General features: G+C 59.3%; 1 protein-coding gene across 1 annotated transcript in view; it reads right to left on the bottom strand.

Annotated features, from left to right (window-relative positions):
• LOC109389285 (uncharacterized) overlaps positions 1–12408 on the bottom strand; it is a 94822-nt gene extending 82414 nt beyond the window's left edge. Inside the window, 1 exon segment of the mRNA XM_019654668.1 lies at positions 10607–12408. Within this exon segment, the coding sequence (XP_019510213.1) occupies positions 10607–10990 (384 nt within the window). The 5' untranslated portion in view covers positions 10991–12408.
• Positions 12409–18435: the final 6027 nt, after the last annotated feature.

The following is an 18435-nucleotide window of genomic DNA, read 5'->3' as shown; positions in this document are numbered from 1 at the left end:
GGGCGTTTGCTGGACAGGACCCCAGGGCAACGGGGATGGGGGAGCAGGTCTGGGCCTGGGATGCTGGACCGAGAACAGACAGCCCTGCGAGGGGGACAGCCCACGAACAGCAGGACTTGATGGCAGGAGGACAGCTTGCCTGACTGGACTCCCTGCCCGCAGGTGGAGCAGACCCCGGACGCCCAGCTACGGGGCTGCGGGAGCCAGGATGCCTGTGCAGGAATAAAACGTCAAGTTCAAGGAAGTGACGTCTGAAAAGCATTTCCAAATGTTCATGAAACGAAAGGCTCTGACCGCATCGAACTCTTATCCCTTGCACATGTCTGGTCCTCAAGGACAGAATCACAGCCTAGGGGTCCACTTGATGCGTCTTCCTGCTGTGAGGGAGGCCCGTGGGTCAGCCCTGGATAAGGTCACTCCCTCATCCACTGTGATGAGCCGAACTGTGTCCAGCTGATAATCTGAAGTCCTAACTCCCAGGACCTCACAATGTGGCTGTATTTGGATGTAGGGCCTTTAAGGAGATGACCAAGGAAAAAGGAGGTGATTGTGGTGGGACGCAATCTAATACCATAGGGTCCTCCTGAGAAGAGGAGATCAGGACGCAGACACGCAGAGCGACGACCGTGTGAGGACACAGGGAAGACATGGCTGTCTACACGCCAGGGACAGAGGCCTCAGGAGGAACCAGCCCTGCCCACACCTGGGACCTCAGACTCCAACCTCCAGGACTGGGGACAGCGAGTGTCTGTGGTTTAAGCTGCCACGCTGTGGGACTTTGTCACAGCAGCTGACTGATAGGCTCACACAAGCAGGCCTTCCCAAGGTGATGGGTCAGTACCAAACACCCTTGGAAGAAGGGACATCTCCCTGGTCACACCCAGAGGCCCTCTCCTAGGACGGATGGCCGGCACAAGGGCTCAAATCCTGCCTGGGCCACTTCTCAGCCGGGTGACTGTCAACGCCATCCAGGGTGGCCCAGAGCACCAGCGTCACTGACGGCTTTACATCGACACCCTGGGGACCAGACAGCCAGGCAGCAGGTCCTGCCAACAGTTCTGTGAGTGCAGATACCGAGGTCTTGGCCAGTGTGCCCCCCCACGCCCCGCCTGTGGCTCAGTGGCCCTGTGTGTTTTCAACCTGGGGCCCCTGCGCTCTAACTAGGTCTGAGCAGAACGTGCAGAAGCATCAGCAAGACCCCACCCTGGGCCCCAACAGTCTCAGGTTCAGCCTAGTTTTTTCAGCTTTACTGACGCATCATTGACAAATAAATTGTGAGGTATTTAAAGTGTGTACAAGACGATGCTTTGATATACATAATAAATTGTGAGATACTTAAAGTGTGTGCAAGGCGAGGCTTTGATGGACGTAATACATTATGAGATAGTTAAAGTGTGTGCAAGGTGAGGCTTTGATGACGGAATACATTGTGAGATAAAGTGTGTGCAAGGTGAGGCTTTGATGACGTAATCAATTGTGAGATAGTTAAAGTGTGTGCAAGGCGAGGCTTTGATTGAAGTAATACATTATGAGATAGTTAAAGTGTGTGCAAGGTGAGGCTTTGATGGACGTACACTTGTGAAAGGGCTCCCCCCCATTGGCTCAATGAGCTCATCTCCTCACCTGGCAGGTTTTCCTTTTTCGTTTCTTCTGGGGCGAGAACATTTCGTTCTGCCCTCCTAGTATGTTTCAATGATCCGATACAGTGTCACCGAGGTTAGTCACCCTGTTATAGATGTTTTTTGTTTTTAAACAACAAAACGTGCTTGTCACTGAGGGACCACTGCAGGACCCTGGCAAACACCTGTGTGTCATGTGCCCTGGGGAGCAGCTGTTGTGCTTGTAACCCAGAGACTTCTCTGGGGGGGGGTCAGCATGGGGGGGTGACTGTCATCTCTCCCAAAAACAGAGGACAGAGGCAGTGAGTGTGTGGGCTTCCAAGGCCAGGCGAGTTCAGGGGCTTGCTAAGAAAGTTCATCTTGACCCCAGACGGCACCTCTAGCTCAGGAGACACGGTTCCTGCCCACCCCCTGGGCCTGCATCCTGGGAACAGACCCCCGAGCGCAAAGCTTTGCTATTTACACTCCATGCTCACTGTGTCCTTCTCCCCAGTGTGCTCAGAGAAAGGCCAACTCCCCCCACGTGTGCCGGGGTGCCAGCAGCCACCGTTGGCCACATCCATGTGTGCACCCTGGGACCCGAGACCCCCACTGCAGGCTGACACCCCCGAGGAGCTCCCACCCACAGGCGCCAGGAATGTGCAGCAGAAGGGGCACACACTGTGGCAAATTTATACAAAGCGAGGAGAATGAACGCGCGAGAGCCGCTCAGAACCGCACGGCTCGAAAGAAGTCGCGCAAGTGTTGTTGCAATGTCTCTGCAACGCCCAAATGATGAGGCACAAGAAGGGAGACAAACGGATCAGCAGTCATGTCACATCTGTACCCAAGCCAAGGGAGCCTGCGTTTGTTTGTGGCTTCATCCATATATAGTAAAAGCACAAAAACAGGCCTGGGAACATGGGCTTGGAAACCTTCTGGGAAGGAGGGTGACATGGAGGCACAGCCGGGAAGCTTTCGGATCAGAGACCTGAAGCAGAAACAGCCAGATGTCACGGCCTTGATAAAGCAGGATCGGCTCCATTCTTTCCCGTGGTTCCTGTGTTTAGATTGTTCACAGTCACTAATCATTAATCACACTTTTAATTAGTGATAAAGAGATGGTCCCTCCTTGCTCAGAGTGCTTAGCGGTTTGGTGGAGCCTAAACCAGACCCTGGGCCAGTGGGACCCAGCACTCACTGTGGGGCAGCTCTGTGAGGGCCCATTTCACAGATGAGGAAACTGAGGCCTGAAGCGTATGAGACTTGCTCAGGGCCCCTTAGCTAGTGAAGTGTCTGAACTGGGGGCATTCCTGCCTGGTTTACAGACTGCTGAGTCCACGTTCTAACCACCACCTCTGGGCGTCCGTGGGGTCAGAGGGTAGCTCCACGGAGCCCCCACAGGAAGTCGGAAGTGCCTTTTCCAGGGGCCCTGTTTACAGACCAGCGCATCCAGCTTAATGAGCTGCAGTGAGCTGGCTGCCTCTGCATAAACGTAACACCCAAACCAAACAAACAGCAGCAGCAGCAGCCCACAGACCCACCAGAAAAAACAAGTGACTTTTCCCCAGCAAGCGGAAAGGAGGGGGCGGGCTCGGGCAGCAGGAACCCCCCCCCCATAAGAAGAAGGGAAGAGGCCAAGAGGGGTGAGGCAGGCTCATGCTAGGTCACCCCGAAGAGACAGGCTCCACAGAGAAGGTGCCGGGCCAGGGGCTGAGCTCCCCAAACGCCTGGTACGCCCCGCATGCCCGCTAAGTGCCATGCTAGTATGGGTGCTGAGTCAGCACACGAGACAAACCCGGAGGAAGGGTGATCTAGGCCAGGGAACTGCATATGCTAAGGCCCAGAGGTGCAGGCCAGGACCCAGAGCCAGGGTGGCTCTCACCCTTTCCACCCAGAGGGTCATATGAGAGTGAGCGCTGGCAAACTGAGCAGAGAGCAAGGCCCTGCCCCAGGACTGCAGGACTCACTGCCTTCTGATCAGACGGAGGAAAAACCCAGCCCAGCCTGCCCGGCCAGTGGCGGCAGGGCCCTTCTCCTGCTAGAGGGGCACTAGCTGTGCTGATGGTGGGTACCCATTGCCAGGGAGGGTCTGTGTTGGACAGAAGGCTATAGGGCAGTGTGCAGGGCAGGGCTGCGAGGGCAGGATCCCAGCAGCTGGCGGCCTCACGCCTGGTGCATATGCCCTTAGCTCGAGGCCCTGGAGCAGGGCCACCTTTGCTCCCTTGCAGGAGCCTGGCTGGGCTGGAGTGGCGAGAGCTCCCTTCAAGGTGGGCTGCTCTGTCCCTCTGATCAAGGAGAAGCGGGTGGAGGATGCCACGAGGCTGCACGCGGTCCTACAGGGTGCTTATGCTGGGCTGGTTGGTGCAGGTGGGCGGCCTGCTTTGGGGTCTGGAGAGCCCTCTCCCTGTTTTGCTCAGGACCGCAGGAAGGCGGGGGAGGGAAAGCCGGCGCTCTCTCCAGCCACAGGCTGGACTTGCCACCCACGCCAGGCCAGCAGAGGAGACAGCTTTAGTGACACTGAGGAAACCATCAGGGTCACATGTGGGTGCCTGAGAGAGAGGGACGAAGGGGAGGCAGATTTCTAATCACTCAGTCTCATGGCTTTTAAATTTTTTAAAATTAGTGGAAACTTTTTTCCATATAAAACTTGACATGTATCTTTAGGATACAAGACAGCTGGGAGGGCAGGTGCTGGGGACCCCGGGCTTCTGGAGAACCCTGGTCTCAGGTGATGGGTAGGGGCTCTGGGCTTCCGTGTTTCTCCCCACACTACTGCTCTGGGGTGGGGGGCGGGGATGTGGAACACAGGATGTCAGGGGGCAGGGAGCCTTACAGCTGGGGAGGCTGAGGCCCGTGAGGGCAGCACAAGGACCCGCCATTCCTTCCAGGGGGAGTGGGGCAGACCCTGGGAGCCCGGGGCTGACCTCAGCCGTCGGCTTTTGTTTGGAAGGGGAACAGGAAGGCTCAGGTGGGAGTTTGCAATGTTGGAATCCAGAGAATAAAACACCAGGCTGTGCAGAGGCTCTGTGGGGGCCTTCCTGTGCAGAGGCTCTGTGGGGGTCAGTGTTCACCCAGGAGGCTGGGCGTTCTAAAGGTCAGCTGGGGATGGAGCTCTCAGTCTTGAGGAGGGGGGGCCTCCCCTCCCCAGCACCCCTGAGGCCCTACTGTACGCCTGGCCTCGGGCTAACAAGGAAGTCTGGTTCCTGAGCCACAAGGAGCTTTGCCCAAGTCACCAGCCTGAGGCTGATGCTCACCCAGTGCATGCGTGAGGCCAGCTGGTGGCTTCTCATGGGACTGCTGTGGCCCGATCTACAGACGGGGAAATGCAGATTCAGGAGGTAAAGGCCCCGCTGGCTATCTGCTGTCTTCTCTGGCCAGGCCTCCAGATCCGCTGCGACCCTGACACCATCAGCCCCTTGGGCCCTGGCCCAGCTTCTGTCCCGTCCTACAGCCCCAGGTCTGTACCAGGGCACTGGGGGCCTGGGTCGGCCACCTCACCGCCCAGCTCAGAGCAGGACCAGCTGGCAGGGGTCCGGGCTTTTCTCCAGCAGCTGACTATGCAGGAGAGCCTGTCCTATTCCTCGGGGACGGCTTAGTGCTCACCCAGAGGCCTCAGCAAGGGCCTCGCTCAAGGCCATTGCAGAGATGTGGAAACAGGACTGCCGAGCCGGCAAGGGCTCTGGTTACGCCCGCCCTGGCCACAGCCCTCCCTGGCCATGCTCTCAGCGCCCTGCACCACGGGTGGCCACGCCCACCCCACTCCGCCTCTGTCTCCCAGGGTTGGGGTGAGGGTCCCACAACCCCATGATCCACAGGAGGACCAGGTTGGCAAGGGCCCCAGACCCTAGGGCATCGCCCCAAGGGTGACTGGGAACAGGTGGCAAATGAGAAGACTATGACACCCCCTCCCCCCAGTCCAATGAGGTCAGAACGTTCGCTCCCTCTGTTCTCAGAAAGCAGCCGAGGCATAACAACCAACATTCCACAGACACAGCAGTAAGTGAGGACAAATGGCCTCTCCCCTGGGCTCTCTGACCCCAGGAATGTCCCACCGGTTCCCCTGCTGATGGTTCAAGTCCTCCGAGTCAGCGGACCTCAGCCCGGCTCTGGGCTGCATCCTGCTGCATTTGTGGGACTCCTGACTGGGGGTGGGGTGGGAGGTCTAGTCTTCCTCTCCCAGCTGCTCAGGCGCCCACTGGTCCCCCTTGGTCCCCCTCCTCTGGCCTCCTGGGAAGGGGCTCTCCCAGGACCATGGAAGGCGGAACGCACAGCCACCAGAAGCCAACCCGGCAGATGGCGAAATCGCAGCCAGTCTACCACCCAAGACCCGGGCCCTTTAAGTGACTATACACCGCCGCATTCATCCCAATACAGGGGCATACAAATCCTGCCGCCGCACCGCGGTTCCCGCCGCCGCACCGTGGTGAACTGTGGCGCAGCTGCAGGCTCATCCGTGGACCCTCTGCCGTACTCACCCCAATAGGCGGGCATGAGATATCCTGCCCCTCCTCAGCACAGCCAAGGGTGCTCCCCCACCCCCCCACCCCTCCCTTCCCCGATTGCACAGCCCTGGCCCCTTAAGCTACCTCCCCACGCCACCATATTCACCCCAATAGGTGGGCATGCCAATGCCTCTGCCTGGCTCCCTCCTCTTGGCGGAGACTGTCCTTCCCCGCGAGGAAGCTGCTGAACACCGGTGTGACTGTTGGCCCAGGCAGGGAGGAAAGGGACAAAAGCACCACCCCTGCCCCTGGCAGCGGAGGACCAGGAAACCTGGCTCTGGGCCTGCTCCATCTCATCCCTGCCAGCCATCACCCCCCTCTACCTTCGTGGCCTACACCACCCAGTCTCCAAATTCCGGGGGCCTTGGACAAGGGAAAGTGACCCCCGGCTAGTCACAGGGACAGCCTGGCCAGGGGCCTGTGGGATGGGGTGTCCTCAGATTTCCTCCCCACGTTCTCATCAAGCGTGTAAAAACCTGTATGCATTACTGGGTAGATGTCTTTCAGCTGTGGGGCCTCAACTCCCCCTTCAGCCTTGCAGCCCCCCAGGGTCAGGCCCTCAGTTTAGCCCACTTCCACTCACCAGGTAAAATGTTAGGCACGCCTCCTAGGTTAGCCTCTCTGCATACTCTATTTTTAGTTCAGGAAGGCCAGGACCGTGGGAAGAAGGGTGGCAACGGGTCCTGCACAGAGGGGATGAGCTGGCCAGGTCTCCTGGGAGCTGGAGGAGGGAGGTGCTGGACGGGACATCCAGGCTCAAGTCACTGACTTCCTTGGGCAAAAACAGTCCTACAGCTTCACATGAGCACAGAGCACCTACTATGCGCCAGGCCCAGGAACCGAGCCCTGAGCAGACATTCAGACAACAAGTTAACAACGACCACATGTGCTAACAGTGCCCACTGTGGACCTGGCTCTGGTCCAGCTGCTTTCTCCATAGTCAATCATTCAGTTACAGATGGAGATAATTTCAGATACGGATCAATGCTGCTAAGAAAACAAAACACAGCTACCTTAGAATACGTATTTTAGTCAGGCACAGAGGGTCTCTCAGAGAAGTGACATCTGAGCTGAGCTCTGAATTACCACCCTGGGCAGAGGGTACATCAAGTGCAAAGGCCCTGGGGTAGGAAAAGAGGGCTTGGGACTGGATATCCACGAACACAAGCTTGGAGGTGGGACAGCTGACAGGTGGGAAGGGCGCCCAGGGCCTTGTGGGCCATGGAAAGGAGGCTGGAATTATTCTGAGATAAGCAGGCATCACGAAGGACTCTAAGTGCATAAGTTACGTGATGTGGTTTATATTTTTAAAGATCATGCTTGGGTGCCGGATGGAGAAGGACTAGAAGAGGCCAGAATGGAGAGACTGTCGGATGGCTAGTGTGGTCCTCCAGGCAAAAGCTGGAGGCTGCAGAAGCGTGGCTGTGAGGCAGGCTGGAGACGCCAGGTTAAGCGTTGGCTCTGAGATTTGCAAGAGCCCTGAGGGTTCACCAGATCCCTTAGAGCTGGCCAAGCAGGCTCACGCCCTGAGCAACAGTGAAGACTGGCTCCACGACCCAGACATCCTTGGCAATTCTTTGACGACCCTGCACCTTCCCAGGGGCCTGGCCAGGGGGTTTTAAGGCCCCTCCCACTGGTCATCAAGCGCCCCTTCCTCGCATCCCTCAGGTCTCTGATCCTGGTTACAGAGGTTCCCTCCTTGGGGGCCCGTGAAGCATGTCCAGGCTGCCCCACATCTCAGTCCTGTGACTTTCCTTCCCTTGGGTGGCGTATTCCTCAGCCACTGGGCTGGACAAAGAGCTCTAAGCACCGCCCCCCTCACCCCCAAGCCTTGGCTTTCAATGAGGTAGGTCCTGAGCAGACAGCGGGGCTCATTCGCCTTGGCCAACACACCAGCGCCAGTCAACTTCACACCCTGTGCACACGCTCCCAGGGGCCCTGGCCAGGAACAACTGTGATGCTAAGAGAACAGCAAGATCCAAAGTCTGAATTCTTTGTGCTGGACCGACTGCACTGTCCCCTGGAGCTGCTCCACTATCTGCATACACACTTCTCAGTGAGCAACCAACGGGTGCAGGGCACGAGGGGCCAGCTGCAAACCCTCAGAGAGCGCACCCCTCCTTGTAAGTTCTGTTTTCTCAGCCCGTAAGTAGGTTTGGTGGGTCATGGGGCAAATCTGGGACCAAAGCAAGATGCTGTTCCTTTGTGACGGCCGTGAGGGGCACAAGAACCTCCCAGGGCAGCACACTGGTGGCTTTCAGGAGGTCGCAGCCTGTCGCAGCCTGTCGCAGCCTACACCGCCCCACACCTAGCCCCCAACACACAATGGTGCCCACCTGGCTCCCCTGCCACCTCTGGGAGCAGCCAGGCAGTTCCACCCACCTGACGGGGGCCCCACCGTGAGAACAGCACCTGACTGCTCCCTTCACGTCAAAATGACTGGGGTCTTTTGGGCATGCACTGTGTCCCCTCAGGTCTCTACAGTCCCCTGTCCCAGTCAGAGCTTCGAGGGCGTCAGGCCTCACCCATATCACCATGAGCTGGGTCTGCAGTTTCTCAGCTGAACACCTGTCCCTGAACAAGGACTGAGAACGGGGGCGGGGCAAGCCTCTGTCACCCTGGGTGTGCTCTCCTCCACCTGTACACTGTCTGTGCGTGTGCACGGGTGCCAACGCTGGCTTAAACACAGCATCAGCAGAAAGCACAGAAAGGAAAGACACACTACAGCCTTCAAACCACTGTCTTGTCACAGAGCCTCTCTCCTCTCCCTCACGCGTAGCCTGTCAGATTACTACCACTGCTCGGGAAGCTTCCAGGAAGAGAGGCTTCTGGAGAGAAATTGATCTGGGACATGCTCAGCATAGTAAATGCCACCCTAAGCGGGGAGGGACTGCGTCCTATTCTGTATGGGGCCAGGGCGGACCTTGAACAAGGACTTGACCCATGCACAGCCCAACTCGGGCCAGCTGACCGCCAGGCCCAGGAAGGAGGAGCCTCCACTTGGCATCCAGGAGTCACCACCCAGGGCCCAACATCTGCAAACAGGGTCCCCAAGACAAGGCCCTGGCCTGGCCCATCTGATTGTCACCTTTTCTACACACAGCCTGGCAGACCAGACAGACACGCTGGGCGCCTGCCTCCCTGGCACCCTGGGCCTGCCCTGCACACGTGCAGGCAGACAATAGGATCTGCAAATCTGGAGCCTGAAGCTTGAAGGGGAGCCGGCAGATGCCCCTGCACCACCTGCTGCCTGCGACGTTTGTCAAGTTCAAGGAACCACCAGGCGGCACCGCTGAGGAAGTGGGGTAAAAAGGCAGCGACGGAGCACTGTGCCCGCTCTTGCTGAGGGCAGGGTTTCTGCTGTCTGGGACCCGGACCCACCAGCCGTACACAGATCCGAGGCCATACATGCCCAGCCCCAAATGCCCTGGGCTGGTGGCTGGACCCAGGGGGACAATCACAGGGGTAAAAGGCATCTTGAAAGGGCTGAGGCCAATACACAGACACACATATACATTATTCCTTGTGTAGACAGAGTGGCAAGTGAGTAAAACCTCCAGATGACAAAAGAGCAGAAACCCAACTAGCTGCTCTGGCAAGGCTAGGCCTGGCCCAGTCGTAGGGTGGGCGAGGCGCAGAGGAGGCCACCTCATTCCTGGAAGGACCTGTCCACACCCCCAGCCGGCTGCTGACAGCAGGCAGCCCAGAGGAGGAGGACGGAGAAGGGGGCACTGCTAGGGGAGCCAGGCTGACGAGTGCCCCCAACACCGTGTCCCACGCTCCACTAACCTCCAGGAACGCTCAAGTGCACAGGGCCCTCCTGTAAACTCATGTCCCCAGAGCATCCTGAGGCTCCAAATCTTTCGAGGGCCAGTGGCCTGGAGATGGAGGCTGTGGCTGCTGGGTGACAGCCAGGACCCTCCCCTCAGCCCAGGCCGCCTCTCACTCTGTGCACCCAGACAGAGCCGCTCTCAGAACCAGCCCGGATCCCAGACCCGGGCCGCCGCAGCAACCCCGCGCCCCCCGCCCGCCGCCCCCTCGCACACTCCTCCCCTTCTGGACCCGGGAGTCCGCTCAGCTGGGGCGCAGACCTGGCTACCCGAGGCCGACCGCCCGGCCACGCCTTCAAGTCCCTGCTTCTTTAAAGCACCAAGTGGGGAGCCGGGCTGGGCGCGCCGCTCCCACACCCGGGCCCCACCCGCGCCCCAATCCGTCCTCGCCTGGGACTGTCCCCGCGCCACCCCGGGCTCCTGGCGCCACAGGCCGGGGCAGAGCCCCGCAGGGCAGGGCCGGTCACTGTGGCGGCCCTGCGGGGCCGCGTCCCAGTCCCTGGGGTCCCGGCGCTGCGGCGTGGGGCTCCCCTGATCCCCGCTGGCGGCCACCGCCGGTCGCTCCCGGCCCTTTCCGCCTCGGCCTCTCCGGACCCTCCCCAGGCCCTGCGGGGTCCCTCCCGGCTCCCTCTCGGCCCCCTGCCCGGCCCGTCCCCGCCCGCCGCGCCCCTACCGTGCGGTGAGCTCGGGGCGCAGGGCCGGGAGCGCGGGGGCTCAGCTGGCGGCGCGGCCCCGCTGCAGGAAATGCCAGAAGACTGATCCGAGCGCGTTCGCGGAGGGAGGGCGCGGGCAGGCGGGAGGCGGAGGAGGGCGCGGCGGCCGCAAAACCCGGGCGGGATTGGCCGCGCCGGAGCCGGCGCTCCCGGGACCCCAGTCCCCGCGGGGCGGCGGGCCTGTCGTCACCCGCGTCTCCCTGGCGCGATCCAGGGCTCACGCACAACGAGAAGGGCCTGCGTAGGTGGCCGCAGGTCGGTTGGGGACACTCCCCTGAACATGGGCAGGGGGCTGGGCTGGGTGAGTGGCGGCCAGTGGAGTCAGCCTCTAGGGGTTCTCGCATTCAGGGGTGCAAGACAGTGCCGTGGTCACAGATGTGTACGCACCATTCAGCCCACCCTAGCCAGAGTGGGGGGTTCCCCCTCTCTTTTTCTGAACCCAAGAAACGGTCACCATTTCTCCCCCAGTTATAGAAGCCACAAGAACACAAGGACACCAGAAAGCTGACCCTTGGTCCTTGTCCTACATGTGCGCTAAAGGGACCCCTGGACACACCCCAGGTTTCTAACTGTATGTTTATCTCGGATGCTTTAGCTAAAAGTCCAATCTCCCGCGGGTTAACTCCGTGTGTTCCCACCCCTTCTGCTCCCAGAGGTCTTTCTAGCCCTCAGAAGTCCTCAGTATAGAAAAGAGCTCTAATTCCACTGAACAGCCCCAGGCAGGAGCTGAGGGGTAAGCACCGCCCCCTGGCCCGGTGGGTCCTAAGGTGGTATGAGCTCCCGGAACTGGTCTCAGACCCTCAAGACCCTGCTGGGGCCATGCTGTAGCCCAGAGGCTAGAAAGCTGGCGCCAGGCCCACTTCCACACATCTCAGCCCAGGTAGGACATGTGAGGACGAGGGCCGGAGCCTTTCCCAACAGGAACCTTTCAGCCTGTTCCCTTCCGAGGGACCCACCAGGCCGACCCTCAGCAGAGCCCAGCCTCCTTCCCGCCACCTGAAGCTGCATTTCCAGTTTTCACTTTATCTTGGGCTGAGAGTGCCTGGAGGGCAGGTGGGTGCAGCAAGACCAGCCGCGGGGCCCTGCGAGGCCCCTCCCAGCCCCTGGAGTTGGAGCAAGTGCTTGGTCAAGGGGACCAGGTGCAGCATTTCCTGTCTTAGCTCTGCCCCCAGACTGCCTGGTGGCCTCCACTGAGTCCCTCTGCCCCCAGCCTCAGCATCACTCCCTCCCCATTAGGCTGGGTACTGGGTCTCCCCAGGCAGAGGAGCACCAGCCTCTCACCTGTCAGAGGGGCCCAGGTGGGTGTGTGGCCACAGCCTGCTTGGAGCTCACCCCCAGGGCCAGCCTGGGCCCACCCCATCGTCACCTTGCCAGGCCTTTGAATGCAGAAATGCTCAGACAAGATGCTCAGGGCCATGGCGGGACTCGCTGCAGGGGCCTCCTCATCCCCAGGAGGGGGTCTGCACAGTGGGGTGCCAGTGGAGACCTGCTGGGACTGCCCTTCATAGCCTCTCACAAAGCTGGGGTGCACTGCCAGGAGCCGGCCAGCCCTGGTTGCCAGGGCCAATCCATAGGGAGCTGGGGAGGGGAGCACCTGTCCCCTGGGTGGAGGTCTCAGGGCCCGAAATGGGGGAGTTTTCCATCACAGATGATGCAGGCTGTTTGGGGCCAGCCTGGTTTCCTGAAATGACGCTGCTGAGGGCAGAGGTCTAAGGGGCACCTGGCCAACTGCAGGGCTGGGACAGGAAGGACCCAGAGGATCAGAAAGGCCGAAGTGGGAGGGTGGATTCTGGATCAGGCTTGACCCACTCGCTGGGGCGGGTCACCAGATGGCCTTTTGGGAAGTGAGGAATGTGCCACCTGATGGACACGGCACTAGGCGTCAGGTGTCCTGTCCAGTGGCATGGCTGGTGCTGGATTCTTCCCGAGAGCCTCCACTTCCAGCTTCTGGCCTGGTTTTGGGGAGGCAGCGTGATGCAAGGGGCCTCGGCTCCCCCACCTGTCACAGGGAGGTGGCGTGTGCGTGGTGGTCAGCGTAGGAGAGCAGAGCATGAAAAGGCTCAGATGGGCCTAGCGGGGTGCTGACCACGTCTGCTCTGGGGACACATGGTGGCTTCACTGCCCAGGAACCATTGGGGCAGCCCTGTGCCCCGGTTTCCTCATCTGTACAGCTACCCCCAGAGCTGCTGTGAGCCCCTGGGGAGGGAACGGACTTCGAGAGCGCCTGTGAGGACTGAACCCGGAGCAAGGAGTGTCTGTCGCTTCTTACCCAGCTCTGAATCTACGATAATGCAGACACACCTGCCTGTGAAAACGAAGAGTTGTTTCAAAATGCCTTTGCGACTATGGAGGACTGGACTCCTGAGCAATCCGAATACAATTTAAAGTAGGGATTGTTTCAGTCCAAGTCTCGAGAACGGCAGTTCTCAGCTGAGGATGATTTTGCGTCCCCTTTCAAGGCAACGTGGGGTGATGTCTGGAGACATCCTTGGTTGCCACAATGGTGTGTGTGGGGGTGCTACAGGCGTCTGGTGGGTAGAGGCCATGGACGCTGCTAAGCACCCATCACCGCACAGGACAGCCCCCCACCCCCTCCAAAAGTGGGAATGATCTGGTCCCAAATGGCAGTAGTGCCGGGGCTGAGAACCCTGCTTTAGAAGGAATATACTCTTAACTATGGGGACCACGCCTTAGTTCTGGGTGGTCGGTCCATGGGGATGGTAGGAGCCCCCNGGGGCAGCCCTGTGCCCCGGTTTCCTCATCTGTACAGCTACCCCCAGAGCTGCTGTGAGCCCCTGGGGAGGGAACGGACTTCGAGAGCGCCTGTGAGGACTGAACCCGGAGCAAGGAGTGTCTGTCGCTTCTTACCCAGCTCTGAATCTACGATAATGCAGACACACCTGCCTGTGAAAACGAAGAGTTGTTTCAAAATGCCTTTGCGACTATGGAGGACTGGACTCCTGAGCAATCCGAATACAATTTAAAGTAGGGATTGTTTCAGTCCAAGTCTCGAGAACGGCAGTTCTCAGCTGAGGATGATTTTGCGTCCCCTTTCAAGGCAACGTGGGGTGATGTCTGGAGACATCCTTGGTTGCCACAATGGTGTGTGTGGGGGTGCTACAGGCGTCTGGTGGGTAGAGGCCATGGACGCTGCTAAGCACCCATCACCGCACAGGACAGCCCCCCACCCCCTCCAAAAGTGGGAATGATCTGGTCCCAAATGGCAGTAGTGCCGGGGCTGAGAACCCTGCTTTAGAAGGAATATACTCTTAACTATGGGGACCACGCCTTAGTTCTGGGTGGTCGGTCCATGGGGATGGTAGGAGCCCCCCAAGTTCCCAGCCTGTCCCAGGGCCTACCCCGAGAGGCTCCACACATCGTGACCCACTTGCTCCACCCAGCAGCCCTCTGAGACCGGTCACAATAGGCTCTACTTAACAGATGGGGAAACTGAGGCACAGAGCAGGGAAGAGAGCTGCCAGGCTGTCGCCGTCAGCCAGTGAGGGCGCACGCCCCAGCGTCTGCCCCAGAGCAGGGCCCGAGCCTCTCCACGTTCTCTGCCACCGAGTTAATGAAGAAGAGATGCAGGCTCAGAGTGGAGCCCTCCGGAGCCCCGGCCCCTTCCACCGAGCCCCGGCCCCTTCCACCGCCCCCGCCGCCTCCCTGGGAGGAGAGGTTGGAGCGCGCCTGGGCCCATTTCAGGGCAGGCGCCTCCAGGGGCGGGCCACGGGGAGGAAGGCGGAGCCAGCGTGCGCGCCCGCGGCTTTCTTTCATATCTACTGTCTCATCGCTCCTTTCCAAGCCAGCGGACGCAGCAATAGCTATTTCTCCCCATTTCCCAGATAAGGAAACCGAGGCCCGACTAGCAAGGGGTGCAGCTGGACTCCGGCCAGATCCTAGACCCCTACTTGGGCTCTGGTCCTGTTACTCTGGCAGCAGTGGGATGACCCAGGAGTGTGGCCAGAGCGGATGAGCCTGGGCCGTCTGCCCACGCGGGCTGCTGCCCTGAGGGCAAATCCGTCCCAGGACAAGGACCGCAGAGTTTGCCAGACACTCGGGGGCCACCCCGGAAATGCCCTTGCTGTGAGCCCTTTGTCTTGGAGTCCCAGTTTCCTTACCTGAGCAGTGGGGTTGTGCTAGGTCCCCCACAGGCCCCAGCAAGGCTTCCTGAACACAGTAGCTGATCATAAAAAGAGAAGCAGCGTTTATCGATCGCTTGTTAAGTGCCTGGCACTATGTCCCCTGCTTTCCACACATGACCGATTTTGTCCCCTCCTCTGCCCGGAGGTGGGGTCATCATTCTCCCCGTCTCAGCAAGATTAAGTGACCAGCTCCAGGCCAGGCAGCTGGGCGTGGCCAAGGAAGGACTGAATGCAGGCCTGGGCTGGGCGTGACAGGGGAGAGCCCGTCCCCCAGCTCCACCCTGCGGCCCCAACCCTACAGTACTGCAGGAGGTGGGGGTGTGGGGAGGAGAGCAGGGTGTCCTCAGACTCGCCCCTCCCCCACACACCCCATGGGGACGCCGTGTGGTGCTGTCTTCATGGGCTGAGTCACCAAGTCAGGTGTGGGCACTGGGCAGCAGCTGTTTTCTGTGAAATTCAGGGGCAGAGTCTCCCCTGGGAATTTTGTGTCACACCGGTCACCATGCTGGGGCTCCCTGGACAGGCCGGCTGCCGGACAGCTCTCTGTCTTGCTGTCTCTTTGTCTTTCTCGCTTTGTCTGTCTGTCTGTCTCTCTCTCTCTCTCTCTGACGTTCTCCAGACCGACACATCTCAGCCCCTGCTCGGGCTAACACGGATGGTGACAACAGCATAACGTCATGGAAATCCCCACCTGTCTCGGTGACAGTCCTCATTCTCCTACCTGGGAGGACAAGAAGGTGCTGTTCACAGGACAAGCCCCCCGGGGTGTCTCCGGGAGGCTGATGGGCGCGTAGGGCCCTGGGGAGCCCTGCTGAGTGCTGTTGCACAGGCCATGGGCTGTGTGGGGACCTCCTCATGGTTACGGAGTCAGTTCTTAGAGAGTAAATCTGGGCCGGCAGACTGCCTTCGGCCGTCCTGTGGGGTGTCCGTGCCTGCGGCAGCCCCCACGGCACTTGGCGCTGAGGAGGGAGCAGGGCTGAGGTGGGCACTGCGTGAGGTGGGGTGAGGTACCTGGGAAACCCCGAGCGAGTGGCAACAGAGAAGCGTCCCGAGGTCCCAGCGCTGGACAGTGCTTGGAGGCGCAGGGCAGCCGCTGCAGGAGGCCGCTGCTTTCCCCCGGCCTTGGGCTCCTGCAGGGCACCTGAGCTCGGCTGGGTCACCGACTGCCTGTCGGTGGCCTCTCCGTGCGGCTAAAGCAGCACTGCACTCAGAAGTTAGGGTTCAGCTGGTGGAGGCGCTGGCAGCGCTGGGCATTCCTTGGCTTGTGGGCACATCCCTCCAATGGCTGTCCCCGTCGTCCCGTGGCCACTTCCCCGCTGTGTGTCTGTGTCTCCAACCTCCCTCTCCTGTCTCTTCTAAGGACACGGTCATCGGAGTTAGAGTCCACCAAGGCCATCCAGGATGAGCTCATTCAGAAATCCTTCATCTGCAAGGACCCCATGTCCAAATGAGGTCATATTCATAGGAACTAGGGGTCTGGACGTGGACACGATTCACCCCACAACAACAGGTAACCTTGGGGACGTGAGCTTGCTTTTCCTTTGAAGGCCTGTGGTGTTTGCACGTTGAACTTCTTCCCGGTTCTAAATGCTTGTGTTCTGGGTGTTCATTTGGGACAGACGAGAGCTGATCCGGCTGTTTCGGAGCCTCGGAGCCTCGTGCCCATCCCCCACCCTCGGGTACAGTGGATGGGACGGCAGTGAGGGCTTCCTGGGAGCACAGAGGGCCTGAGCCTTCGCAGAGGGCTGCCCTCTTGGTTTGGTGATGGCCAGCTGGGGACAACGGGACAAGCCCATTATGTTAACACAGGTAACACATTATTTATGAAAACCAGCCACAGTTTCCAAAATAAAAATGCTTAGTGAGAAGAGTGGCATTGTTTTACATTTTTTGAGAGTCTTCTTAATGTCTGGCTTCACAGAGGCCCCTGGATTCTCACTCCTGCGTCTGTATTGATGTGTTGCAATATCACAGGTACGGAACCACCAGAAAACTTCACTGTAAGCTGTGCTCTCAGAGGAGGGACCTGCGTGAAGTGAAGGGGGTGCAGAGGGGCAGCGGGCGCCCAGGCATGAGCGTAATGTGTTTGGGGATGTCCAGAAGCCCGGGTGGTGGCGGGCAGCGTGAGGGAGCAGGGGACCAGGTGAGGCCAGGGAGCCTGGCGGGGGCCCCTCCTGCACGGTTTCTGGGTCGCGTGTGGAGCTTGACTTTATTCTGATTGTGATGAAAGCCACTTGGGGAGGGGCGTGTGCGGTTGAGAAGGGAATTGTGTGGTCTTATTTTTATTTAAAACATATTTTTCTGGCAATAGAAAGACAAGAATCGAGGCAGGCCATCTTGTAGGAGGATTTGGTGTTGTCCAGGCTTATTTTAGGATGGGGGGCGGGCGGGGGTATCAGGAGAAGTGGCCAGACTCAGGTATATTTTGAAAGTAACGGAGGCTGATGTCCATCCAAGCTTCGCCTTGGGGATGGAGAGGGAAGGTGTCCCAGCCCGTTTGGGCGGCTGTGACAAAGTACCACAGACTAGGTGGCTTATAAACAACAGACATTCATTCCCCACAGCTCTGGAGGTGGGAAGTCGGAGATCAGGGCGCCAGCCTGGTGGGGTTCGGGTGAGGGCGCTCTTCCTGGGCTGTCGACTGCCCGCTGCTCATGGTATCTTCACATGATGGAGCTCCCTGAGCCTCTTTTATCAGGGCGCTGATCCCATTCCTAAGGGCTCCACCCTCATCACCCCTCAAAGGTCCCGCCTCCTAACACCATCACCTTGGGGGTTAGGGTTTCAACATGTGAATTTTGGGAGGACACGGGCACAGAGCCCATCACAGGTTTCCAGTCAAAGGCAGTGAAGTCAGCAGGGCTAGGACAGGAGTCCAGTTTCCAGGTGGCTTTGCCCCTGGCTAGATGATTTTGACATCTTGGTGCCCGAGTTCTCCCCCTTGTCCCTAGGTGATAAAGCACTTTCCAGCTCTCAGGGGGTGCTGAGACCCCAGTGAGGTAGTCGATGGGAAACACGCTTTCCTGTTTGAACCACATCATCGTCTCCATGAAGGCAGACACTCCATGTGGCCGCTGAGGTCAGGCCGCCCGTCTCTCCTGCCCGTCTCTCTGGGCCTTGCTCAAGGTGGGTGCTTCAAAGGTGAATGAGACCATGAACCCTCATGAACACAGATGCAACAATCCTCAACAAACTATGAGCAAATCAAATCCAGCAACACATAAAAAGGATAACCTATCACAGCCAAGTGGGGTTTATCACAGGAATGCAAGGCTGGCTCAGCATTTGAAAAATCAATCAATGTAATTGACCATAGCAACAGACCAAAGAAGAAAAACCATATGATCATCTCAAGGGACGCTGAGGGGCCCCCTCTACCTGGCAGTGAACATTGGGGAAGTCCTCCCCGGGCAGGCCCTGGCTGAGGTCTGGCGCAGGTGCGTGCAGCTGCAGGCCAGGGGGGTCAGGCCCCGCCTAGGCATTGTTCTCCTGAGCTGGGACAGGCCAGCAGGCTGCCGGTCTACAAGTCACCACTCATATTGCTGGCCACAGAGGAAGGGGCATGTGCTGGGCCTGGGGAGCCCGGGAGGAAAGAGGGGTCATCACTCATCCATTCGCCAAAGGCAGAGGGGACAAAGGTGGGCTGT

Source organism: Hipposideros armiger, unplaced genomic scaffold (assembly GCF_001890085.2).
Source record: "Hipposideros armiger isolate ML-2016 unplaced genomic scaffold, ASM189008v1 scaffold_228, whole genome shotgun sequence".
NCBI lineage: Eukaryota > Metazoa > Chordata > Mammalia > Chiroptera > Hipposideridae > Hipposideros > Hipposideros armiger.
Note: the sequence above shows the minus strand (reverse complement) of the source record. Positions and strands in the feature narration are given on the sequence as shown.